Source organism: Kogia breviceps, chromosome 2 (genome assembly GCF_026419965.1).
Source record: "Kogia breviceps isolate mKogBre1 chromosome 2, mKogBre1 haplotype 1, whole genome shotgun sequence".
NCBI classification, from domain to species: domain Eukaryota; kingdom Metazoa; phylum Chordata; class Mammalia; order Artiodactyla; family Physeteridae; genus Kogia; species Kogia breviceps.
The window spans coordinates 194,628,886-194,656,376 of record NC_081311.1 but is presented as its reverse complement, the minus strand read 5'-3'; the positions used below and the strand labels follow the sequence as shown (position 1 = coordinate 194,656,376).

Here is a 27,491-nt window from a genome sequence, read left to right as displayed (position 1 = left end):
ACGTCCCAATAATTTAATGGCAGATCTAGAAGACAGCATTTATAGCTATTCCGGGACTCTCCAACAGAAAGCTTTTCCTGGATGCACAGACATTCATAATACTGATCACGCTCAGTTGACAGCTCTGGCTTGTACACTTGGTCACGACGCCCTTCGTACGGCAGAGGAGAGCACGACAGGGTGCACGGGAGGCATCTGGACAGCACACAGAAAAAGGAAAGGCTGAACTCCCCCAACAGAACCCCATTAAAAAAAAAAGTTTGTCTATTAGAAAGTCACGTTTTCCATTTTTTCCGCTTTATAAAGTCAGCGATGCTGGAGGGTGTCTAGCGGAATCCGTCCTCCAGGAATGAGTGCAAAAGGGGAGCACGAGGCTCAGGGACGTCCCCTCCGTGAGCAGGTGGAAGGGCCAGCCGGAGGCCTCCCATCCGTTCGGACAAACACACACATACAGAAAAGGATTATTGCCAGCTTGTGTACTTTCACAATGTGATTTTTGTATTTCGAAAGCTTGAATTGTCCCTGAAAGAAAAAAATGGGAGAAAAGAGAACATTCAATACACAGGTCATCTCTAGACAACACACACACACACACACACACACACACACACACACACACACACACACGGGGCAACCTGGCCTCGGCAGCTCTCGGGCCCTCCTGACACCCCAGGACCTTCCTTCCTTGCTCTTCTAATGCCAACACAGCAACCTGCCTCCCAAGTCCCTTCAAACACTTGGACACAACTGGTTGCAATTACAAAAGGTCAGAAACAACCCAAACGCATGTGAACAGGGGACTAAAAATTAATTAATAGGAGACTAAATATTAATGGGATACTGTGCAGCTTTAAAAAAATGAAAGGAAAAGAAACTCTACTAATATAGAAAGATCGCCAAGAGAAAGTGATAACACTAAGGTATGGAACAGTGCGTGGCCACGATGTGCTGCCTCCTGTGTAAGTGAGGGTGGAGGAAACAGGGCTCACATCTGCCTCAAGGAAGTCATACATAATAAAACGCTGTTACCTGGCGTGGTGTGGTGACAGGGAAAGGGACACCACGGAAACTGGGCAGATGAGGAAAGAGTAGGACGGAAACCTCTTTGTCTCTTACACACAAACACACTCACATGCACAATTTTTTAAAAAAAATTGAACCATAGATTGTATTACATATTCAAAAAAATCAACCAACCGACCCAAAATCCCTTGGTTCAAAACTTATAGCTGCTTATGAAAGGATATTCCAAGAGGTGAAACCTGAGTACACTTTACTTTAGAAACTCAGCACATGCACACACACGTGTGTGTGTGTGTGTGTGTGTGTGTGTGTGTGTGTAACAGATCTTGTGATGTCTTCTTAGTTGCCTCCTATTGGATGCAGACAGGTTTGGCCTCCCACTAGTACCTCTCCTGTTCCAGCCTAGAAATCCAACAACACCTTAGCAGTTCGCGTCGCCATTTTAATCCCCAAGTCTCAGGGCTGGAAGGGGCTTTAAAGGTCACTGCCAGAGCATCTACTGCTCTGGCCCAGTGCTTCAGACTTAAATTTGTCTGAAATTTTGAGACAGAAATTCTCATTAACCTGATTTTGGAATGATTTCTTCCATTTACTTTTAATGGAACATTCTAGAAGCTTTGGTTTTAACTGACCTGTCTTAAAATTGCTACAACTGATTGGGTATCTGGCAGTTGGTCCCGAGTGAATTAATACTGCCCAAGGAATATGCTCAGCCCAGCCAAACAGCAGTTTTCTCCTGCTGTTGGCTAACAGATTCTCCTCCATGATGGTAGCAGGCTGACAGTAACTCACAGCCCTCACTACACAGAGAATAACTGCGGACAAGTACACTGAGAGGGAAACTGGATGGAGCTGGCGTGGGTGAACTCTGGCTGGGAAGGAACTGATGTTACCTCAAAAGCCCACTGGTATTTTTGTAACGGACATGCATGACCATGCAGCTCAATGATCAATGCTACTGAGAATTTCAATGATTTCCATCTAAGGAGATGAAGACTGAACACAAAGAGAACTCAGCGGGGTAATCATCTTTTTAAAGGGCCTTTCAGAAGGGCAGACCCCACTGAGGGGCCGCAAGAAGCTAGCAAAGAATAAGAATGCATCTGATCATAAGACAGAGAAAAGCGGGTATAACCGAGGTGGGCTATTTGAGTCCCCTTAGGGACGCTGGGCCGTGATAGAGTCTGCACGACGGGGGACTCCTCTATTAACAACGAAGTGGTTACGAAGGAGGATTTGCTGCTTCCTCCTTCCCCTCCGATGCCATCTCTGTCCCCACAGATCAACTGGATCACAAAAGTCAATCAGCAGGGAGACTAGAAAGCCAGGGGTGTGGGAAGGGAGAGTCAGAGAACCTTCTGACTGTGGGAGAATTATCTGTCTTATCTGGAGTAAGCGAGATGGCAGGCAAATATCCGGACTCGGCCCTTGCTGCTGTTTAGTGATGTAAAGAAGAGAATCTTTAGGATTAATCACCACCATTCGCAGGCCACCTACGTTCCGGAGAACTCCTGCACTGTGCTGGGGCTGGGCCAGAACCAACCCTCCCGGTGGCAGGTAAGCTGAAAGGCTCCATAACACCTTCCCACTAAGATATGGGATATTTATTCTAATTCTGTTGCCGCAGATCTCTTCAGAGTCAGAAATCTCTAAGAAGTCAGCATCAATCTAAGGTTTATTTGTAATATGGAAGTGGGGAGGGACAGAGTAACAGAGCCAGGAGAATCCAGCTGAGGTTTTCCACAGTCTGATATAAGAAAAACAAAGCGCAGTGAGGGCGGGCAACAGGCCCCTGACAATGACAGGCTGAAGCAGGCGGGTGGCAGCTGGCGGCTCAGGTCCAGCCTCTAAAAAAAAAAAAATGTGGGTTGAGAAGAGCTTGGTGCCAAATTTAGTCTGAGGAATGTGTTCACCTCAAACCAGCTGGGAACTAATCCTCAGTTATGTCCCTCACCCCAGGCTGCAGGGCACAGAGAGATTAGGAGAAAGGGAGAGGGTAGACAGGAAGTGGCAGAGGCCACAAGCAATTTTTCTTTCTTTTTTTTTCTTTTTAAAAGATGGGCTTCTCTTCTTTTAAAAGCAAACAAAAATTTAGACAATCTAGACTGAGCTCCGGAAAGCTCGACCCTCCAGGCGCCTAGCAGTGTGCAGACTATTGGGAAGGGTTTTGGGTTTTGTTTTTTTCAATGGCTTTCAATGATATAACAGATCGTTTAGAAGGAAACGATAACATTTTTACATCACGGTCTTCAGGGAATCATCCTCTGGCCATTCAGCTGTCTGGCCCAGGCCAGCTCTGGCTTCCTCCTCTCTCCCTCCCTGCGAAGTAAATAAAATTGCAACCCCCCTAGGTTTACTAGGGCAAACTTCAATCTCTCATCTCTACCGAGGGACCACACCGACTTCATTCGCCACCAAGAGAGACCACTGCTTCTCTGCATGCCAGCCTAGACACGCAGGGACCCAGAATCTACCCCACCGCCCAACCGCCCCGAACCAGGAGCTAACTGGGACTTCTACTGAAGCCGTGGTTAAAAGGGCAATGTTTATTTGTAATGGCAATAGAGGTCAAATAACATAGTCCTAAAATATTAGCAGCCGCATGTAATGTCACAAAACGTCAGATAAATTGAGGAAAAGTATTTGTGGTCCAAGAATTATTTAAACAGCAGTTTTATTTCTTCATAGATAATGATCTACTCGGAAGGGAGAAGAGGGAGGGAGGACAAGAGGGCTGAAGTTCGGGGCCTCTAAAATGGCAGCTCCAACCACCACGAGCTGGGCATGCGCACCTTCGGGGAACACCCCTTTCACCACTCACAGGGTTAAATCAATAAAGGTGAAATATGAAGTCCTTCTCAAGTCTGTTAGGACAATGAAGTGAGTTGGGTTTTTTTGTTTAGACTCTAATACTCCTCTCACTCTCCCAAGTCTGTGCTTCAAGGAGAACACCTAACCCATGAATGCCCCCTTCAATCTGCCCTACCAAAAAGATATGGGGGGGGCAACAAAAAGAACAGAGAGACTACAAAACGGCAATTATGCAACCTACGCAACTATATGACTTTTCAAAGCAATTCAAAGACCTTTTTCCTGGGGAATTTAGCGTTAGCTAAGGGGAGAGGGAATAATTCTAAGTCTTCTTCCATTCTGTCTATTCCAATTTCATTTTAAAGCTTTTTTTTTTTTTTTTTTATGGAACCTAAGATACTGTTGAATTTTAAAGGTACCACCATTAAGAGGTAAATGCTGGGCCTCCCTGGTGGCGCAGTGGTTGAGAATCCGCCTGCCGATGCAGGGGACACGGGTTCGTGCCCCGGTCCGGGAAGATCCCACATGAGCCATGGCCGCTGGGCCTGTGAGTCTGGAGCCTGTGCTCCGCAAGGGGAGAGGCCGCGGCAGTGAGAGGCCCGCGTACCACCAAAACACACACACACACACACACACACACACACCACAAAACTAAAAGAGGTGAATGCTGCCAATTAAACTATGACAAAAACCTTTCTTATCACATTCACTGTAAGCATCCCAATTTTAGGGATATTAAAAGCAAAAAAAAAAAAGAAAGAAAAAAAAGGAATCTTAGAATTAAGTATGCTAATGCTATTAAAACAAATCCATTATAGCACCAGGTCTCTGGAAATTTAACTGATTTATTTTGAGTACCTGCTGTTTTCCAGCCTACAAATCAATGTATCAGTATTAGAGCTGGTATATGTTTTTCATCCATCTCAGAATTCTATATTGACTATACTTGACAGAGAAACTCTTTAGATTGCAATTTTGAAAATCTAATGTTATCATCTAAAAGCTGAATTTATAATAATGGAATTAAACTACTGAGTGTACAGGAATTCTGGGACTGTTTATTACTCAGACCCCTGGCCACCTGCTTCCGTCCCTCACGGGGTCATGCCAGCTCTTTAGCCCATCTGAGGAATGTAGGTCTCCTTCTCCTGAAAAAGCCCCCCTTCCCTCCCGGGAGAGGGGAGTTCTGAAGCAGCTAGTACAGCTGATATGCTCTTTTTCCATTTTAGAAACTCTCCATTTCTCAGGGTGGGTTTGGGGCCGCGATAGTTACTGTCCGGGAATGTGCTCTCGGGTCGGGCACGTGGAGATACTGTCCTTTCATCCATTCCTCTCATCCAGAATAAACTGACCCAATTCAACTCCTTCTGCTAAAGAGACAGACGTGGACTTGGAACTCCCTTAACTGAAATGCAAATATTCTTGAAGTGAAGGCTTCAGCTGACCCAGCCTTCGATAGCCCAGGGTCTCCCTATGCAAACACATGGTGGTGTAGCCACAATACAACCTGGAACCGTGCCTCCTACGCAGCCCGGACATCTACCCCCAGTTCACTTTAACCGCTGAAACTCAGAAGTTCCATCACTTGTTTCCTCGTAACTGACAAACACCTCCGGCAAACGAGACACACCTCTCACCTAATCCATACTGTGGCCGTGGAACTGTCCTATTAGTCACAGGACACCGTCAGAAGGCTTAAAAATGGCCACATCCGGGCAAAAGAAAATGGATCTCTGGTCCATTTATAATCATAAAATGCTGGCATTCAAAGACACCAGAGACATGTTAGTCCATGGAACCTCATTTTCCAAATCAGAAAACAGAGGTGTGGTGAGGCTCACTGACCTGCCCGGGGGCTCACCAGGAGACATGTGACCTAGGGAGGACAAGTCAGTGGATGTGGACTCAGTGGTTCCCTTTGAGACTGTGGTACCAGTGGATGAGGAGTGGCCGGAGCAGGCTCAATGCTGGCAGAGGCAAGGCTGGGGGCAAGTGGGGAGAGGGCATCCCCTTGGGAAGAGGGTCCTGCGGCTGAGAGGTACGTCACAAGGTTACAGAGAAGGTAGACAAGGCCCTACCCTGAGTGTGAGAGACAGAGGGGGAGCGTCCGATCAGCGGCCGCTGCTGTTCACCAGGCCATGAAACTCCTCCCAGGCCCTGGCAAACCAGAGACAAAAAACACAATAGTACATTCAGATCAAAGGCTTTTTAACAAAGAAGAGAACAGACAAGATAAACCCACACCCCATTTCAGATACCCTCGGGGTCAAGTGGAGCCCACCGATACCTGGAAGCACAGCAGTGAGGTTCCCCTCCTAGACTTTCCTCTCAGCTTAGCAGGGTGGCCGGCACCTTTCAGGGGCAGCTGGCACTCTCCTGGCTCGTCCACTGGCTAAGTCTGGCCCTCACTACTCCCTAGAGGATTTGCACGTCCTTCTAGCCACTCCTTCAACAAGTCTACAGGGGAGACCAGTGAGGTCAGAGCTAAGCTCACCCACCACGGGAGACACGTCCGATTCACTGAGGCGAAGGGCAGCAGTGCTTTCTGCCTTGGGGACGTGAGGACAGGTGGCAGAAACGATCTTTCTTCATCAGGCCTCGCCCCGACGGTAAAGGCAGGTACCCAACAGCATTACAATGTCCAGAGACGCGAGGAGGAAATTACACCACTTGATCTGCTTTACTATTTCCAACCATCTGACCCTTCTAAACTCAGACCCGTTTCTGATAAAGCCCAACTATTAGCTTAAAATTTAAGTCGCGTATGTCACAGCAGCTCAACGTTTCCAAGGGCCAATGCTCAACACAACTTTAATGCTTATTAACTTAATTTAGAAATTGGAGTTAGAAAGGGATAAGAAATGTGACTGAGGGTGGAGCCTCCCGGAATGATGCTACACAAAGACCAAGGCCTTGGTGACTGCTGGCCAAAAATCAGGAGAAAGCTACATCCCCTGTGTATCTGGAAGCCCTAACGCACCTCCAGTTTTCTGAGAGGAGCTTATGTCCTTCCTTTTTGCCTTAACCATTTTCCAGCCACTTAGGGACAGAGTGTCAGGTAACTTCCCTGGGAATTATATATAAAATGGGTAATTTGGTGCCTTTAAATCTAAAATTCCTTACTGTCAATTATTCCATTCTTGGTTTAAAGGGGTGATATACCCGTGGTGACAACATATAGGGTTTAATGTGCTAAATTATTAGCTCCCTACAGGTTTAATATTATGACCACTAAAATATATTTTATCAGTAGGTCTCCTACAGATAGTTTTTCTTTTTTTAAATAGGAAGGGATTAAATACAGAGACCTGGCACAACAAGTCCATTCTTCCAGGCAATATTCACATCAGTTTCATTAGTATTTCCCTCTTGTAAAGAACAGCATTTATAAGTTAATGATGTATCTCTCAGAATAAGAGATTGATCTGAAGTTAATGGTTTCCTCAGAGAGAGTATTGCCAAAATACTGATACAGGTATGTTAACTGAAGGAAAATGGAAGAGCACCCAATAAGCATGCCAGTCTTTATCAAGTCACAAACGCAGTTTCCACAGAGAGACACCTGCTTCACAGCTCCTTCTGGAGAGATAGTAATGTGATGAACTTTGAGAGTCCGTGAGTGATGTCAGAAGGTCATTTCACTCTTCACTCCAAATGAAGGTAAGGAGAAAGCAAAATCTGACGCTTGGGCAACGACCCAGGAAGCCCCTCTCTTGCTCTAAAGGTGAGACTTAAATTCTATTTAAGCAACTTAGGTGTCAACAAGAAATTACATGGCTGTGTTGAAGCTTCACCTCATTTATCCTTTTGTTTCCAGAAAGCCCTACACTAGTCCAAACAGAAGTTCTCTGTGTCAAGACCCTTCAGAAATATGGATGTCAGAGTTCCCCTCTAATCCAGTTTAGTATTAAACTGCCCTCCCATTTTCTTCAGCAGTATTTTCTTCATATGTAAAAACTTCAACATGAAGAATGTGGGCAAAGAAGTTTCCTCACATGGATTCAGTGGAGATAAAATAGCTGATCATAGTCACTGGTACAATCGCTGGTTCTCACAGGCCAGTGCTCGACTAAGAGGCAAATCAAACGCCTAAAACTAGGTGCGAACGTTCTAGCTATTTTCCATCTGGCATCCCAGGCATACTAGTAATATTAAAACTTGTTTCTTTTAAAGGTAAAGAAAGAACAAGTTAAATGTTAAAACTGTCATGTAAATTGAGTTTCTTAAAACAATCTTTTTAAAATTACCCTGAGATTAATATAGCCTACAGGGCATTCTAAACAGATTCAAATGACAGGTTAACAATGAGCCCTTTAAAGACCACTTTTTACCAGCTCACTTACCAGAAAGCAAATTCTGAGAGCAGAGATCTCATTTCTGTGTTAACTCTGTACTTGCCCCTACTCTGGCCCAAATCTCAGTTCCCAGCCTTGCACTCAGCTGGCCCTCATACTCATGGACGAACTTGGCCTCCTGCTAGTCTGGGCTTTACCTTGAACATCAGCATGGGGGAACGTTTCACAAATGCAAAGCCCAGCAATTACGCTGGTATGACCCAGTGCCACCCTGGCTATGATGTAGCCATGGCAAGAGAAGGGATGGTTGGTTCTCGCCTACGAAGTTCCATGTTTAAATACAATGAAATCTAGACGTGGTGAAGTCCCCGTGATTCGACCCATTTCTCCTCTAGAATAAATGAATGGAGAGAAGTCACCTACCCTCAGCTCCTTCTGCAGAGGGACCTGGTCAGCCTTCCCAACACTGTGGCCCACTGAGTGCAGCTGGCCCTGTCTTCCCTCTCCCACTCCAGGCCAGAGGCACGAAGGGACTCAAGAGACTACTCCAAAGAGGAATTTCCCCACAAAAGGCACTGCTGCTCTATATGGCTCTGTGCCCCAAGTCTTATCCTGGTGGTCCCACGATTCCGGGTTGCAAGTCTGGCTGTGTTACGAGATTGTCCTCAAAATGGCGGATACAATGAATCACTGGATGCCCGCGAGGACCCAAATCTCTGAAGTCTCAGCTACGATGGGCCTCATTAGAAAGAGCCACACACCTGAGCTAACACTCCACTGAAGCAGTTTCACGTTTCTCAGTGGGGCCCATGCACCCTTAAGGGGCTGTAGGCACGGAGCAGGGGCACGAGGCGGCAGGCAGCACAGCAGCTCGTCACGCCCCGTGCGCAGCAGCAGCAGCAGCCTCCCAGGAGAGCAGCAGGAAGAGGCCACAAGCAGTGTGGTCAGGGGGAGCCGGGGCAAAGCAGAGAGTTGAGGAAGGACACTGGAGACCGGACTGAAACAGAGCAAGGTGGAGGTACGCTTGACTGAGAAATCTAAGCCATCCCTAAAAAAACTCCCCTCACCATTTCCGGGAGCCCTAACCTCCAGAGTAGGTGGGAGAGAGCTGCTGGCTCTTTCTTCCTCATTTCCCTTGAATTCTCAAGTCCAAGCAGCTGCTGTTCCTTGGCTCAAACAGAGACACACCTGTGGGAGAGCCACAAGGAGCAGAACAAAGCAGAACAGTTCTGGTTTCTGTTCCGACGTGGCAAGGATCACAGGGGTCTCGAGGTCAGTTTGGTGCTTTCTGATCAACTCTTACTTTGGAAGGTGACATCAAGCTCATCCCCTGGACCAGTTACATTAGCTGAAATTAAGGTCAATACATGTAACATTACAGTGGAAGGCAAGAGGGAAAGGGCCATAGAAGGTTAATTCTTTGACAAACGCTGAAAACAGAGAGAATAGGCATTTCCATACATCAACTAATCTCCATCTTCTAGGTCCTCCAACTAATCTGGGGTGCGTAATAGAAAAAAGCAACGACACGAACACCTCCGGGATGCTAAGCCCAGGGCGCTTTAGTCCCAGTGTGTGTTCTGTGGGATCCCAGGCCACGTGGAGCCTGATGGTCAGTGAGGATGGTACAGCTCAGGGAGCTGCTGCCATAATGGAAGAGCACAGCCACTCTGGCAAACTCCACGTCATGCCCACAGCCACCTTCACAGGCGCGATCAGGCAACCTGGCCTAGCGCAGGCAAGTGTTTCATTTTTGGTTTTGGTGGTAGCTCCTCAGAAAGCCTAAAGTAACGAAAGGCTTGCTGAAATTCTACATGCAGGTTAGGGGCCTGAAGGCCAAGCTGTAGCACATACACACCAAGCCACACAGCACATGAGGGGCTGGTACGTGCTACGTATGCTCAGATGCCCTAAGGAGCACACTTGAGCAGGACAAAGACACCTCCCCCCACCAGGTCCTGACGCACAGCCACCCTGGGGACTGGGAGGGAGGGAAGGGCCAGAACCTTGAGAGCGCGCAAGCCGGGCGGGCTCACCGAGGAAGACGATCCGGCTCTAAGGGGAGCGCAGAAGGGAGAAGGCTGGCAAAGAGCTTGTGGCTTGGGCGGCTTTGGCACAGTGAGAAAACCCCATTAACACAAAGCAAGGAAGCTCTATACGTACAGCCGCACACAGACGGAAGCAGGGCTTTACCTCCAAGCAAGAGATTTCTTTGAAGTAAGACAAACTCAGCAAAGCAAAGGCCAAGGATCCCCCTTTCCAACCTTACGGACTTTCAAGCTGAATTCTAAATCAGAAATCACTCTGTTCTGGTCATCGCATGACTAGATGGAAACTAAGATTCAAATACCAAAAAAGCGGGGTCTCATTTTGAGAGCTAGATATCACCTCATTATGTCGGACCTCAGCAGAGCTGGAACAAGACACCGTGTGACGTTACACAATGGGCTTATGCAAACGAGGCCGCATTCCCCCGGATGGCCCTCCACGGAGAAGTCTGTGCCATTCCTTAATACGGTGACAGCCAGTCTGAAAGGCCACTTCTTTGATGCACCATAAAGAGCAAGAGCATGAGACAAGCTAGTTTAGCACCGTTTATTAAGTGATCTCAGCTGTTGTTGTAGCTGCTGCGTGTCAGCCTGTTCTTAAAACATAAAATGCTCTTCCGATTCCTCTTGTCCGGGACAGAAGCGTCTTCCAGGTAGCACGCCAACAGAACAAGAGACTCCGATGATGCCAGCTTCAATGATGGTGCCATCCAGAGAGGGAGAAGGTCATGGCACATTCAACCGCGGCTTCCAGAGGTTTTGAAAAAGGAGCCTTTGGGGGCCCAGCCTGCCTGGCATTCTAGTGGAAGTGCAAAATGTTGGCACGTTGGGAGAGAAAGAGAGGGAGCCGCGAGGGAAAAGTAGCATCTAGGTATCAAGGAGGGTTTTCTGGTCCCTGTAGCTGCAGGGCTGGAGTACTAGGCAGACCTCTGGATAAAGCAGCAAGCAGCAGACTAAGGCAATAAGCCCAAAGGCTCTCCTAGACTCTAAGGACTTGTACGTGTTTCTATAAAAGTCAGGAAGAACTGCTTCAGGGTATTAGAGAGGGAGAACAGCGGAGAGGGGAGAGCTGAAAAATACCTCTTTCCCTTCCCTATCCAGGTGAAAACGCTGCTTCTGGGGGGGCGGGGGTGGGGAGCATTTGGGAACCTCGAATGTAAGAGTCCTATAGAAAAGGTAGGTGTGGGTCTCCCCAGCCTATAGACTGAGTCTGGCTGGAGGGCAGAAACTACTTGTATTCCAGAACAAAGAACAGGAAAAATCTGCCTAGAGAAAAACAACGCTGACCCCGGACTGCGAGGCAAGCAATCAGGGTCACGGCTAGCTAGTAACTGCTGGTGGCTACGATGAGCCACCCCCAGCCATGTGATACAGACCACCTCCTATGGCAGCACTGCCAATTAAAAACTGGCGCTTAGCTAATTTAAGCCAGTTCCACCCACAATATGATCTGTAAATTCAGGGGAAAAAGATTCTCAAATGGTCTGCCTGCTGAACACCATGGCTGGGCTCATTACTAGTAATGTTTTTAATAAGCAGGAGGATGATATTATCACTAATGATGACGATGAGAGCAATAATACTTGGCCCTGTAAGAGCATTCTCCATCTGAGGACCTTCAATTACAAAGATTAAATCAGCCTCAAACAACCCCGTTGGGTAAAGCGTTATTATCCCCCACTTTACCGATAGGGAAACTGAAGCAGAGTGGCACAGAGACTTCTCAAAGGCACACACTGATATTAGAGTCAAAGGAGAGAACTAAACCTCCAAGTCCTGACTCCTAGTTGGCTCGCTCTCCCTCCAGTTGTGAGAAAAATCTAATAGCCACTCCCCACAACGCTTTCAGAATAACCTGGATTTCTTTATGGCATTCAATCACTGAAGGAGCAACCCTGGCCAGTGATTCTCATTTGTGGACGTCCAGCTCCCCTTCCTTGAGCCTTAGGCAGACTGCAAAGCTAAGTTCCCCTTTGGCATCCACGCTCCCCTTAGATTCTACTCCCACAGACACGCCCCTCTGCTTCCTCTACGAGTTCAGCTCTACACATGAGGAAATGGAGTCATCACTCCTGACACGAAGTCGATTTCCCAGGACAAAGAAAACAGACTGAAGCTAACAGGTTAAAAAGACATGCAAAAGTGGACTGAGGGGCAGACAGGGAGGAGGGCCTTACTGTTCAGTGAAATTATCTTAAAGAACAGCAAGAAAAAGAAGAGCACTTGGTCTTCATTTTACGACAGTGGTTAGTGCACGAAAGACCAGACAGCCTGTGTAAATAAAGCAAGCCCAGGCAGTGCAACTGGGGTTCTGCAGAAGGGCTCTCTCTCATACAAAGCACCCCACAGTGTAGGTGGACAGGGAACCTCGCCAGCAAAGAACCGCCACAAGTGGCCAGAAGCACTAGGGGAAGACTGGTCTGTCCCTTCTCCTGAAGTCAGTCTCCGTCCGACCACATTCCTCTGGGCTCAACTAAGGACCTACTTTTGCTAAACTTAGGGACACGCCCCCCGCAAGCCCCCACAACACGTACTTGATGCTGTCGGTGTGGGTTTTGTACTCCATGATGGTGTTGGGAGGTAGGTTAAGCACTCGCCGGAGCGTGTCCCGGATGCGGGCTGTGGTGGCTTGGTCGCTGGCCGTCTTATTCCATATTGAAATAATGTCCTCCTGCAGGAGGAACAACGGAAGGAACCATCAAAGCAAATCGGAGGCAGTGAGGAGAGTAAAGGCAACGTGCGAAGCAGACCTGCCCGTGGGGGGGGCTTACCTGAAACCGGACAGAGACCACAGCCCCACAGATCTCCTCCCCAACCATGAACTGTTCCCCCAACATGGCCAGGATGAGATTCTCCCAGCAACGGGATGCCAAGCCCTTCCGCAGCCGAATAATCCACTTGCCACCATTTTTATTTGCATCATCCTGTGAAAAGACAGAAAGCATTCAAAGTTAAAATATGGTTTCCCAGCTCTTTTGCTTTTGCTTTAGGGCCAACGATCCCTTGATCACTAAGAAGTCTTGTTGCTTCCCAAATATTCAACTCTATAGGAAAAAATGGCCAAATGGACCTTTAAAAATAATCCTCTCTTGGGAATTCCCTGGTGGTGCAGTGGTTAGGGCTTGGCACTTTCACTGCCGGGGCCCCAGGTTCGATCTCTCTGGTCGGGGAACTAAGATCCCGCAAGCCGCGGCACAGCCAAAATGATAATCACCATCAGCCTCTTTTTTCAGAACTACATCAAAATGAAATGATGTCAGATTTCAAACACAGATCACTCCTTACTTCATTCACCAGAAGTTTATCAAGAGTCACCATGTCCCAAATACAGACATGAAGCCACAGTCTCTACCTAGATCCAGTCTAGTGAAGAGGACAGACAAGAAAATTAATTACAGCAGGACAGTCTGACAGGTACTGCTGTAACAGAGATACGCATAGGAAGTTCAGAAAGAACAAGACAGAAACACCCAAGAAGAAGGAAACATTTAAGGGGGGTCCTGAGGGACACAGGAGTTAGCCAGGTAAAGCAGGTGAAGGGTTCTGCAGGCACTGGGAAGAACATGGCAGTGTGCAGACTCTGGCTGTGAGACAGAGATGGAAAAAGATGGACAAAGAGGAAGGTGTAGCTACAGTGAAGGGAGGATTTAGAGATGACGGGTGACAAGTCCTGAAAGGTAATTAGGTGCAAGATCACGTGTGTGAGGGAGAGCTGCGTAAGATTTGTAACTGGGGTATGTGCGGGTGATCCCGTCTGTCCTCTAGAAAAACACTCTGGCATCAGAATAGAGAAGATGGGTTACAGCAAAGGGATCACAGAGCTCAGCTCTGGGTCTCCAGTTGCTGCCCATAAGCTTATTTTTACTCACTTTAATCATATGTACCCTATGGTAATATATTACACACACACACAACCAGTTCTATGGGAAGAGTAATTTTTAAAAATCCTTTAATGTCATTATAATACCACTTTAGTGATAAAACAATCTTTGAAAACCATCCACACAGACAAACAATGGAATCAGTGCCTTTTCCTAGAGGTCCCATTTCCAAGGAACCAAACAGTGACGCAGCTTTCACAGAAGACTTTAAAATACTTCTTTAGAATTAAAAAATTTTTTTTTTCTTTTTTGGCAGCACCACGAGGCATGCAGGATCTTCACTGCCCGACCAGGGATCGAACCTGCACCCCCTGCAGTGGAAGCGCACAGTCTTAACCACTGGACCGCCAGGGAAGTCCCGAGAAGACGATAAAATACTTTTAATTTTGACATGGCTTTAAACAAACAAACAAAAACAAAAAACCCCCAAAACAGAAAACTTGCTCAGAAAAGCAGTCTGAGGCTTTCAGTTCTCACCTCCCACATGGGTTTAATTCCTTCTTTGAAGAGATGGAAGTCACTGTGGCCCGTCAGGTCCCCGGGACGTACCATGTGGCTGTAAAACCTCCAGAACTGCTCCACCTTCAGAGAGAAGATAGCAGAGTGATGTTTCTTACGCTTCTTTGAATGAATGTGAGATTTATTTAAGAGAAGAGCATAAACACGGAAGACACTCTGCTAGAGGCTCTACTTTCTGGAGGTTAGGTTTTCATTTGGGGGACTGTGTGGGAAGGAAGGCGTGTTAGAGGAAAGCATACTGTATATTTTGATAAAAGAATAATGTAATATTGTTGATACAAGAAAAAACTCTCTCTCTTTTTTTTTCGGTACGCAGGCCTCTCACTGCTGCGGCCTCTCCCGTTGCGGAGCACAGGCTCCGGACGCGCAGGCTCAGCGGCCACGGCTCACCGGCCCAGCCGCTCCGCGGCACGTGGGATCCTCCCGGACCGGGGCACGAACCCGTGTCCCCTGCATCGGCAGGCGGACTCTCAACCACTGCGCCACCAGGGAAGCCCCAAGAATAAACTCTTTAGGTGAGAAATGCCAGCCTCAGCTAGGAGCCTTAGTTGGTCAATGTCAATACATACTCTCCTGCAGAAGTCACAGGATAATCATCACACGGTGCAAGAGGACCTTGATTTTACACAATAAAAACCACTTCAGTCTTCAGACAGATTAAATGCCACATAACCTCAGCCTGAATGTATTTCTTTAGAACCAAATCACTTAAAAAAAATACAGTATTATTAACTGTGTGAGTTAACGAGTCATTGTGCTGCACATTACACGCCCATGACTTATTTATAACTGCACTTCTTGATCAAAGATGTTTCCCATCAAATACAGCATTAGCTATAATGAAACTGAGCATTAAGTGACAGAATCAAGCACATGCACTACTCCATACCATGGTGCCCTTGCTAAGGCCAGGACGGTCCAAAAACCAAGCAGGACTTAGCCTCTCACTTAGGGTTTAAGTCCCTTTCCTTAGCTAGAAATTTTCTCTTTGCTCCTCCTTCACAGTCCTGTTAGAAAATTAGACATATTTCTCTATAAAATGTATGCTTATTTATATTCATCATGCTACTTCTGTTTCTCTCACTAGTGATTTGATAGGAGAGATTACTTCCCTATTCCTCTGCAATTCATGGAGAATAGCTACAAAGTACTGGCCAGTGAAGCGCACACTTTAGGAGGAAAGAGAAAATGTGCAACAGTCTGAAGAAACAGTTGGCATTTGCCAAGACACTGCTGGCTCTAAATTAAACATGAAGCAAGATTCCATAATGCACAGCTGAAAATAGGCACCAAGCAGACAGAGACTCAGGTCATACTCCCAGATCTGGAGAGCAACTGAGGAGAAACAGACCTCAGACTGTGTGAAATGGCTGTGCCTTCCATTCCTCTAGAGAGCAGGAACACGGGAAATGTCTCAGGTTACAAAGAAATTAGGAATGAATGCCATCTGTAGGACTTCAATGCAGTGTTTCATCTCAGCCACTGCCATGCTTAATTACACCCAGTGCTTTGGGGCAGTGAGTGGTCATATGCATACAGTGAGCAAGAATCTTTTCCCACCCTAACACAGTGCAAAGAAATGAAGTACGCCTCCTAGAAACCGTGGCTCCTGGTGAATCAGGACTTGAGGGGGTGGGGGGGACAAAGCACACCAACCATTCCCAATCCTCCAGTTGAGCACTGCTTTATTAACCCTTTAGTCTCCACCAACCTTAAAGCCATCCTATATAATCTTAGAGCCAGAATCCTATATCCAAACTGTAAGAGAGATGAAATAGTAAGCAGATCAAGAAACAGTATTAAACTTTTATCTTTTTTCCTTCTCTTAAGGCAATTTTCATTTTTGGAACTCCCAACTGAAACCAAAAAATAAACATTTAGACTCAGAATATGAAGTGCAGAAAAGACCTCAGAAATCATCTCAACTACCTGAGGAAACGGTTTCAGAACTTGCCCTAGCCCACAAAGTCAAGCAGAACAGATGACACTTGCGATCCCCACGTCCAATACTCTTTCCATTTCGAGACACGGCTTTCTTAGTTACCTTAACTTCAAGAACGTTTTAAATGTTATCAAACACTAGGACTGAGGACAAATGGGAAATACTGCTTTGGCATCATTGGTTTTACAATGTAATTATTTCTTTGTGCGGAATTTAATATTGTGAGGCATTTCCCAATGCCTTGAATTACATGACATTGGTGAGTATAAAGAAACATTAACCTAAGATGCTGCTGATGATAAAATGTTCAACTCAGCATATATGCCCAAAGAGAACAAAAACCCTCCTTGAGCAAGTCGGGTAAATTCATATCTAACTTTCTTAAGAGGGAAAGAAAAATGCTAGAAATAGTTATAATTATGCTAAAATAATTGAACAAATTCCTGAATGAAAACTTACTCCCCAGTTCAGTTTCTTCTCTGATCCTCTGAGCGCGTAACCAGTTGTTTACAGCATAACGGCTGCCATTTTACCTGTAATGTCTATAGCAAGCAATCAAAATTTCTGTGCACTCAGGAGTGTTAGGGCTACATGGATATTTTTACGATTAATTCTACTGTTCTCTCTGCCAAGAATTCCTTCCTCTTCTTATCACATGTTCAAATTCTTTAAATTCAACCTCAAACCCATCTCTACCCAAAGAGGCTTTCTCCAAGCTGAAATTAATTCCTTCCCTCAGCACTCCAAGAGCACTCTAGCCATGCCTTTCTCACAGCACCTCCCACTGCCTCCCTGTATTGGAAATTCCTGGGCATGTCTTATTTCCCTAAGGGCAAGGTTTTTAATTCATTTTAGAACCCTATTTGTGCCTTGAATTCATTCAACATTTCTTGAACCAAATATGTACCAGTGCACAAGCTATTTTTAATAATTCAGAAAAGCCTAAATTTACTGGTGGTAAGAGAGCACAGGCCAACTAAAACAAGATCTTTGCTTTTGACTGAAATTATATCAACTCAGCATAGTAATGAGATAATCTGATTATCAGCTATATATGCATATCTGATTAATAATAAACAGATAAATATAGCTTCTTCTAGTAAACCAACATTTTTCAAAATCGGAGCCTCTTGGCATGCACTTTGGTATATGGAAGAGTAAAAGAGTATAGGCTTTGGAAGGTGGTTTTTACAGCCTACCCAACTTGAGTTTCAATACTGGTTCCTCCACTTAGTCAAGTAAATTATCAGACTTGAGACTTCAGATCAGATACTTAACCAAGTCTCATTCTCCTCATTTGTAAAATACGGATAACATCTCCGACCTCATAGGGCTATCGTAATGATCGAAGGAAATCACACCAAGTGCCTATTATTGTGTCCTTCCTCTTTACTAATGTATTGTAAAATTTATTTTCTATTATAGTTTTCTTTTCCAGCGTCTGCATTTTAAACAGACAAATACCTCAATCATTTCAAGAAAATAACAAATCCTGCATTTGATCCGGCCCAGAGATCGACTGTACTGCACCTACAAAATATACAATAATCTTCACTGAACGAGACCGGTTTTAGTCGCAGACAGCTTCTCAGAGTGCACAACTCTAGCTACCTGTGAGGGAGCTAAGTCAGAGTGTGGGCTCTCTGTACTGACAGTACCCACAAAAAATAGACTTCCTTTTCTTTCTGAACACAGAAAAAAGATGCTACTTTACGCATAATCACTAACATACCCAGAACCCTAATGGGAGATTATTAAACACAAAAACTCTAATTTTATTCTCAACTTTATTGTGAAGCTTCATGAGGACACCACGTACTATAAAATTTTGTATCCCCCCCATGACACTTTGCGCACAGTAAGGACTCAATAAATACCTACTTAAACAAGCCTGTATTTCTGTATTGTCCCCTTCTGACCAGTTCCACAATTCACATACTTATTGATACTGACGTATGTTACCTATGGACGTGTAATGAGAAATCTAGGAACGAGCCAATCTGACTTCAGAGACTCAGGTCAGTCAACTAAGGAAACCAGAATCCTAAGTATGTTACCAGGAGGGTATATAAACACGACAATGTAGACACAGGCGTGAACGTACTACCAAGGCTCGCTGCATTGAACCAGCCAGTACTCACAGAGGCAAAGGTGCCAATCTGTTTGACATTCTGCTCGTAGCTCTGTGAGCTGGTGGGGCGGCCAGGGGTTCTCCTGGAGTACCAGAAAGTGTAGTTATACTGCAGGGGGTGCTCTGCTGGCCCAGGGACAACAGCCTGTGAATTAAAGAAGGCGTGTTAATCTGGGCATTTTTCACATGCTCTGAGGCTGAGAAAACATTTTACAGTGTCACCCCTCACCACCTCCACACTTCAAAAGGATACATCCTCAATTACCTGCAGTGGGCTCAAGATTCTGCTGACACAGTAAGTTAGTGGTTAACTGACTCTAAGTTCCTGTAACATTTTCTCTGTTCTTGATGCTTTCATAACTTTCTAATTCCTATCATAGATACTTATGTTTGTATCTGACCTCGACATAGTCCCAGGCCAAGTCTGCCTCCTCTATGACACCCTATCACTCACTGGCTAATGACGCTGGGCGAGTTGCTTAACCAGTCGGTGCCTCAGCTGCTTATCTGCAAAGTGGGGAAAATAATAACCACCACCTCACGGGGCTGCTGAGAGGATCAAATTAATTAACAGAGGTAAAGTGCTTCGCACCATGCCTGGCACAGAGTAAGTACTCAATAAATGACAGCTACTAGTATTACTGGTACTGTTAAGTGTAAACTCCTTCATCCACAGTCTCATTCACCTCTGTGTCCTCTTGGCACCTAAAATGCCTGCATCTGGAAGGTACTCAGTACTGTGGGATAAACCAGCTCAGACTAACTAAACAGTCAAAAATTCTAAGTGATGTGCAGTATTTGAAATACTGAGCAGCGGCTTCTAAAGCAATTCACATCCTTGTTAAACTCCAGGGTTTATCTGCCCTACCTCAGGCTAGGAGAACGTTGGAAAGCAAGGCAGCATCTCAAGATCGTGTGGCAAGGGAAAAGCGCTAAGTCCCAAAATGAACTCCAGTGATTCAACAACCTTTTCTGAGAACAAAATCCGATATGACAAGATAGGATGCCATCAAGTTAATCTGCATCTTCCCGATTCCCCAAGGTAACCAGGCCTCAAGTCCCACGGCAGGCACACCTATGCGGCACAAAGCTCACCTTCCTCTTGCCGCCGCTCTGACTCCTGTCCCGCTCCGTTTTTTCCTTCTCACCGTCTTTCTGTGCGCTGTTTTCTTCGTTCTGATCATGGTCCCCACTGTCGTCATCTTTCAATCTAAATGCAAAGGCAAAACGACGTCCCCCGTGACTGCGCTGATTCCTGCTTATCCAACAAAGCTACCAGGCCAAACGAACTACCATGAAACCAGCCCGCAGTCACTCAAAGATACAGACAATGAGGTGCACACGAGATGAGAGACGGCAAAGGAATGCAGAACGGCAATTAGGAGGATTAAACAAAAATGAAGCTGCCCTTCAGCTAACTTGTGAGTTCCAGAAAGCACCACATTCTAGTTTTCTAAAAGGCTGCGCAAAGAAGCAAGAGGTAAAGGTGAAAGGGATGGTTTTCTTTGCCAAAGTAGTCAACAATGAGAAGAATTTCTGCACTAAGTAACTGCTTTGGCATTTCAAATGAAGTTAAAAAACTTACTTTTCTTTCTTGCCACTTCTTCTAACCATCTTTCCTAGCCCTCCCCACTGCTACTGCTTTAGTTGGGGCCTTCTTCCCCTGCCATCTCAGTTACACTGCCACCAGCATGTTCTTTCTAAATGCAAATCTAATCAGTTAACTTCCATGCTTCAAACTCTCAACTGTCCCTTGCCCTTCGATGCCCACCCCGCAGGATGAAGTACAATGAAAGGTAAGACCCTCTAGAATCCGACTCCTGTCAACTGGCACCTCCTTCCCTCCTCCCACCTCCCCAAGCAACCTATATTCCCATGTCTGCGTTATCTGCAAACACTACCCACTCAGCCTAAGGTACCATTCCTCCCACATCTGTTTTTCCTACTAGAGGGGGCCCTTAGAACAGTGTCTTATTACTCTTTGTATCTTCAGCATCTAGGACAAGAAGATGCTGCCCTAACATGTAGCACAAGAAGATGCTGAATTGATGTTAAATGAAAAGAAAAAGAAATTAAAGAAAGGAACGTCTTCTTGCCTTTTAAGTCAAAGGTACTTTAGGTGCCACCCTTTCAGGAGCAGTGAAACCACCCTAAGGGTTGTGTAGTGGTTTGTTATGATTTCAAATCCACTTATTTATGACTTAAATGAAGATATTTTAATCCACCTGCTTATGACAAAGACCAGAAAAAAGTTGTTTTTAGAAGTAAAGTTGTTTTGATGTAAGAATGAAGTGTGTTAGGATGTCATCTCATCTGTTGTCATGGATAAGCACTAGCAGCTCACTTGCTGAGTGGCACCGCTGGGGCCTTATCAATAAAAACAAATAAAGAAGGAACTATGGTGAGGGGACATTTAGACTATAAATACTGAGAGTTGTGTGAGGAATATCCAAGCATTTCTGTCCGGGCAAAGCTATCCTTTGCTGATCTTGCTCTCTGAAGATCCTGAGCCACTCGCTCCTGGTTGGCAGTGATGTTAAACCCTGCAGCAGTCTCAGGAAGAGAAGGGACATTAGTTCGTGCTGTGGTCGAGGTGACTCCTTTAGCAGTGGTGACAAACTGCGTAGTGACCCCACAAAGATCAGCCTGCCCACCAACACCAGTGCTGTAGTTTCCTAGCAACGTGCTCTAGCAACAAGTGACTTTTATTTTTGAGCGGGCAGCTGGACTTCAGCTGTTGGTTGGCAAAGCCATCTCATCCAGTACCAATTCATGTAAAGGTACGACTGAACTAAATTTGGACTTTATCCCTTTCATCTTCCCTTGCCTGAAATAACAGTGTGATTAACCTATCATTGGTTTTGAGTATGTTATTTCTTTATTAGCTTAATAAGGGACATCTGCATGCTATCGGCTTATGAAATTACTGTAATTTCCCACACTGAATCTGTGGCAAATCAACTACTGGCAAAGAAAACCTGTCTCTGAGCATAATCTGCCACCCCCCAAAACACAATACTAAGGCTTTCAGTGAACCTAAAGTTCACTGGATCCAGACAAAAAGATAAATGGAAGGTGAATCCACAAAGATAGTAAGAATGCTGTTTAGTCTAGAGCTGGACCATTAACTTACAGATCTTTTCTGAAATCACTTTTCCAGCCCTAGCCAGTCAAATGGAATCTGGCAATTCTCAGGAAAGGTACTAGAAGAGGTCAAATTGTAACTCAGATACAGGAATACCTCAGAGATACTGTGGGTTTGGTTCCGCATCACCGCAATAAAGCGAATATCACAATAAATTGAGTCACGCGAACTATTTGGTTTCTCAGTGCATATAAAAGTTATGTTTTCACTGTACTGTAGTCTATTAAGAGGGCGATAGCATTATGTCTTTAAAAAGTATGTATCTTGGGCTTCCCTGGTGGTGCAGTGGTTGAGAATCCGCCTGCCGATGCAGGGGACGCAGGTTCGTGCCCCGGTCCGGGAGGATCCCACGTGCCATGGAGCGGCTGGGCCCGTGAGCCGTGGCCGCTGCGCCTGCGCGTCCGGAGCCTGTGCTCCGCAACAGGAGAGGCCACAGCAGTGAGAGGCCCGCATACCACACACACACACAAAAAGTATGTATCTTAATTTAAAAATACTTTATTGTGAAAAAATGTTAACCATCATCTAATTACGCAGGGTTGTAATAAACCTTCAATTTGTAAAACAAAGGAAAAAAGAAAAAAAAGTAGTATTTGCAAAGTGCAGTAAAATGAGAGGTATGCCTGTATTACCTTATAGATGCAGAAACACGCTGCCAAGTATTTTGCACTGTTTTTCTTTTTGCCCATGAATCCCCAGTGCCTACCACATAAAAAGCGCTCAGATGTTAGAATGGATGGGCTAGGTATGCGCTGGGGTGCCTGCTCTGCCCACTTCACGGCCCCAGCTGTAGGATATACTCCCGAGATTGTGCACGGTGCCATGACCGTCCCCAACCCCACCCTGGCCAAGACATGACTGTGAAGGGCACCAGACTAAAGGGTGGTGGCCCAGCCTGGCCAATAAGAGATGCCTCAGGGGCTTGTTCAAAATTATGAGCCAATTCTTCCCTCAGCTTTTCGTCCAGGAGATGAAAGATCATATGGACTCAGGAACTGGGGCAGTCATAGGAGTCTCATACAAGAAAAGCCACGAGTCTCATACAAGAAAAGCCATCTTATGCTGTCATTTCTTGAGGGTGGAGCTAAGCAACCACTCTGCCCTCTGAGCCTACACTTAAGGCAAGCCATTTGCATCCTGTCTTCCCGAGGCTACTCTTACCAGCCTGAAGCTGGATGTGAGCAAAGATACAATCCAGACAGAAAAATCAGTGCTCAAGCAAGACCACAGAGAGTCGGCAGGGGCCAAGGGAATGAGCAGATGAGCAGAGAGTGGGAAGGAGAATGGTTCTGTCTGTGATGCTGCCATCTCTTTGGCTTGGTTCACCCTCCCTGGACCCCTGGGAGACCTAATGGTGCTTACAATGCCCCTTCCCCTTCATTAAACTTGAGCTGTTCTGGTTTCCTTTCCAAGAGGAACCTGTCTAGCATGCAAGGCCCACAACATTTACAAGCACACTGTGTGTTTAAGAATACCTGCGGAATACCTGACACACAGTTTGACCTCAGCATGGTACCACAAACTCCCTTCCCTCCAGTGGTCAACCTACTGGCAGTCCCCGACCTCACCCCTCCGCTGTGTTCATCACCTGGTCTCTGCTCAGAGAGCTCCTCTTCCCCTACTTAACTCAGACTAAGGACCACTTTCACTCTTTTTAAAAAATATTTATTTATTTATTTATTTATATTTTGGCTGCATTTGGTCTTCGTTGCTGTGCACGGGCTTTCTCTAGTTGCAGCGAGTGGGGGCTACTCTTCGTTGCAGTGCGTGGGCTTCTCACTGCGGTGGCTTCTCTTGCTGCGAAGTACGGGCTCTAGGCACGCGGGCTTCAGTAGCTGTGGCACACGGGCTCAGTAGTTGTGGCTCGCGGGCTCTAGAGCGCAGGCTCAGTAGTTGTGGTGCGTGGGCTTAGTTGCTCCGTGGCATGTGGGACCTTCCGGGACCAGGGCTCGAACCTGTGTCCCCTGCATTGGCAGGCAGATTCTTAACCACTGAGCCACCAGGGAAGCCCAGGACCACTTTCTCTTGAAAATATTTCCTGATCTCTCTCTAGGATGAGTTGGGATTCCCTCTTCTGAACATCTGCATATAAATGTTTGTACTTGTCCCAGCTGTACTGTCATGGCCAGTTTTTTGTCTCCTGATTATGAACATTTCATGAGTTTTTTTTAAAGGCTTAGGCCCAAGACAGCTCCTAATTCTCTTCTTTAGGGCATACAACAGGGACTCACATCACTTCTCTCTCCTCAGTTCCCAACTCCCCACTATATCCTTTGGGGTCCTTTCCCTTCAATCTTGGTTAAAGAGGGGCACAGTCACCCCAGCATCTTACATTTTTCTAGCCCCAAGCGAAGCACATAAATGCCTTTTTAGCGCTTTTGCTGCTAACCACTAGGAAACAGAAAAATAACAAAAATAATTATGCCAGAGAAGAAACAATGCTACTGTGATCCCTGGACCCCACCTCCCGACTCCCTTCTAAGATAGTAAATGGAAGGAAACCCTAATAGACCTTCATCTTATGCTGTCATTTCTTGAGGGTGGAGCTAAGCAACCACTCTGCCCTCTGAGCCTACACTTAAGGCAAGCCATTTGCATCCTGTCTTCCCGAGGCTACTCTTACCAGCCTGAAGCTGGATGTGAGCAAAGATACAATCCAGACAGAAAAATCAGTGCTCAATACACTTAGGCAGGCAATTAGCATCTGAAGCCGTCCAGGCTGAGTGGCACCTACTTAGCTCACCAAGCTTTTGCCCAGGTATATCCTCATACTCTAACTAGACGATTCACTGCAGGTAGGAACTTGGTCTAATTCATCTTTACATGTCCAGCATCAGGCAGTGGCAGAAAGCAAACACGTTTAATGAATGGATTTCTAAAATCAAAGCGATACAAGGCAGACTAGGATGAATGTCGAATAGGTGGTTCAGACAATAATTAAGAATGGGCCAAGGCTAAGAAAAAAAGAATAGGGACAAAATCAAATATGGCATCTAGATTTGAAAACCAAGCTCAACACCCTGGGATTGCAGTACAGTGAAAGCATCTTAGGCTTTTACATATGAATAGGATCAATGGCAATGGTAGCTAAAGACTTGATGGGGGGGGGGGGGGGCGGCGCTATCAGTTTAGGTCCATAGAAGGCCACACAGAAAAGGAGACTAGAGCTCCTCTTTCATCTGAGCCCATCAGATTAGACTACAGGACTCAACTCCAGGCACTGGACTTTTAGGACTCTGGCAAACTGGAACATGTCCTTAGGAGCCATGTGGTGAAGAATGCAGAGATCAAATATGCAGCCGTGGTCTAAACACTGCACACTTTTTTGCATGAAAAACAAAGACAACAAAAACAAAACTAAGGGCTGGAGTGCTGTCTTCAATTGCTAATTTCGAAGGAAAGACAGCTTTGTTTTTTTCCTGCATAGCTAGAAGACAGATGTTCAGTAATGAATAGTTAACAATTAGAACTAATCAAAAATGACCCAGGTTAATTTTTGTCAAGATGTGCTTGAACAAATGTTAAACAACAAACCTGGGTTTGAATCTCACCATATGGCCCTTCCTGTTGTTGTGGGCAAGTTATTTAATCTCAGAGAGTCTCATTTTCCTTATCTGTAAAAGGAGGTAACATGACCCCCTTACAGGGTTGTTAGAATCAGTAGAAATAATATGTGAAAAATAGCAAAATGCCCGTGGAAGCCATCTGCCACTCTTAAATTAGCTTACTGCAAACCTCCAAATGATCTGGGTAGGGCTGGGCCAGATTACCCATGAAGTGCCTTCTTAAAATGAAATTTTGATTTCTTCAATTCGGCGGAGAAAGGGGTATAGGGTTGGTGGAAAGCTCCACTGAGGCAGGACTTCGATGTGAAGCTAGGAGTTGCAGGGCTTACGACTGGGCGGGCGGTGGGGGGCGGGGGGAGGTAGTAATTAGTATAGGGATGAGCTCAGCTATGCAGTGGACTGCAGAAGCAAACTCCCAAAGACTTTTTTCTAGTAGCAGAGCCCTCTCAGCAACCAGGAAGCATTCCTGAGGAGCTGCCAGGAGTGCTGGAGTCCAGGACCTCGGAATTTGCACACCAGCACTCAAGGTACCGGAAAAACTCCGATTTCCCATGGGCAACAGTGGGTCACAACCTAAACTAATAGTAATTCCACTTTACATTTATATCTTACATGTAGTACTTTATATCTTAAAGTACCTTTAAGCATTTGCCGAATGTGATATGATCCTTATCACACTCACTGCAGCAGCAGAGCACTAACCACTAATGCGGTTTAGGTAACAGAGGCTCAGAGACTGGGTAACTTTTCTAATGTCCAATAACTGGCAACTGGTGGGTCTGAGACTGGAAATCCAGGTCTTCGGAAAATAAGACAGATTTACTGGACTACTAGAAGAAAGCCCAAACATAATCTACCTCCAGATACAATCGCTGCAGGGAAATACGCAAAAATATCCTGCATTTCCTTTCTGCACCTCCCAGTTGTTTGATGCTGGAACTAGAAATCAAACAACAGATAGGGTACATACAGAACTGCAGGAGGAGGCAATAACAAGTATACCCCTTGGGCAAGAAACTGAGCAGCTCTTGGAGAGTGTGTTGGAAGAGGGGGAAAGGAGGGGGAAGAGAACGGAAGCAGGAAGGGGTCTCGGGAAGATGAGAATTCCGTAACCGAGCAGCCACTGCGCTGAGCGCGGCAGCCACGTTACCTCATTGCATCTTCGCAACTCTACGACATGGGCTCTGTTACCGTCCGCACCTTGCGAATGAGAAAACTGAGACTCAGGAGAGATGACCTGCCTAGGCCAGAGGGAGTGTGTGAGAAAAGCTGGGTTCAGAAGCAGAGCAGCCAGGCTGCGGAAACACCCAAACCTCCGGTCTCCGCCCCTCCACGCCGCTGGCAACCCGCACCCGCCCGGCAGAGTGTCCGAAAATCTCCTTCCAGGCGGCACGGCCACCTCCTCCCGCCCGGACCCCGCACTTCGCTCTGGGTCCGTACGACCCTGGGGTCCCTGAGACCCCTGCATCCCTCCTCCCCAACCCCCTCCTCCCCGCCGGCCGCCCAGGCCCAGCTGGCCCGCAGCCCTAACCAGGAAGGGAGACCGGTGCCGCAGTTTGCGCCGCCCGCGGTCCCAGCGGCGGCGGACGCGAGCAACGGTTGAGGGAAGGGGCCCCGGGAGGCGGCCACGCGGCACTCACGCGTCGAACTTGTTGTTCATCCTCTCGCCGCCGCCGTCACCACCGCCTCACGGAGTGACTTCCGCTCCGCCAGGTCCCTCCGCCTAGGGTCCGACCACTTCCGGTTGCGCGGGCGCAGCGGAACGTCGGCGAGCTGGCCGAGAAGGGGTCGGGTATGCCAGGACGCAGTCGTCGGGCGGTTGCGCGGAGCTGCTCAGGTTCGGTGGCCATGCGGGCTGCGGGCCTCGACTCTGTGCCTGTTCTTGCCCGCCGGCCGCCCTCCCTGCCCAGGGGAGCGCGTGCTGACCCCCTCCCGCGGCGGGCTCCGAGAAAGACAGCTCCGAGTAGCTGACGGCGCAGACTCTGGATTCACGGCTCCCGAGTCCAACCCCAGTGGGGCTGCACGATCCTGGACTCTCTCTTAAGCTCCCTGAGGCTCTTTCTTCTTTGGTACTGGCCATACTATACTGTAGTACCCGCCTCTTCAAGTTGCCGGGTGGATTGAACGAGA

At 46.6% G+C, this 27,491-nt stretch overlaps 1 protein-coding gene across 7 annotated transcripts; it reads right to left on the bottom strand.

The window, feature by feature from the left end:
• Nucleotides 1–12: 12 nt before the first annotated feature.
• EIF4E2 (eukaryotic translation initiation factor 4E family member 2) lies at nt 13–27,471 on the bottom strand. Of its 7 annotated transcripts, XM_059053645.2 has the most exons (8): nt 27,002–27,265; nt 19,746–19,860; nt 18,661–18,795; nt 14,536–14,640; nt 12,949–13,101; nt 12,712–12,848; nt 5,913–5,991; nt 13–522 (listed from the first exon to the last, which is right to left on the bottom strand). In XM_059053645.2, the coding sequence occupies exons 1-7, from the start codon at nt 27,019–27,021 to the stop codon at nt 5,946–5,948; spliced, it is 711 nt and encodes a 236-aa protein (XP_058909628.1). In that variant the 5' UTR covers nt 27,022–27,265; the 3' UTR covers nt 13–522; nt 5,913–5,945. The 7 variants fall into 7 exon arrangements, with proteins under 7 accessions (XP_058909628.1, XP_066883279.1, XP_066883281.1 ...); XM_067027178.1 differs by lacking the exon at nt 5,913–5,991 and having other exon boundaries at nt 27,002–27,099; XM_067027180.1 differs by lacking the exon at nt 18,661–18,795 and having other exon boundaries at nt 27,002–27,099.
• Nucleotides 27,472–27,491: the final 20 nt, after the last annotated feature.

Excerpts from the sequence above, each read along its gene's own strand:
- EIF4E2 (XM_059053646.2), bottom strand. The coding sequence starts at position 27,021 with ATGAACAACAAGTTCGACGC. Across the intron at positions 19,861-27,001 it reads ATGAACAACAAGTTCGACGC|ATTGAAAGATGACGACAGTG; the intron begins GTGAGTGCCGCG and ends CTTTGCATTTAG. Across the intron at positions 18,796-19,745 it reads AGAGCGGCGGCAAGAGGAAG|GCTGTTGTCCCTGGGCCAGC; the intron begins GTGAGCTTTGTG and ends TTTAATTCACAG.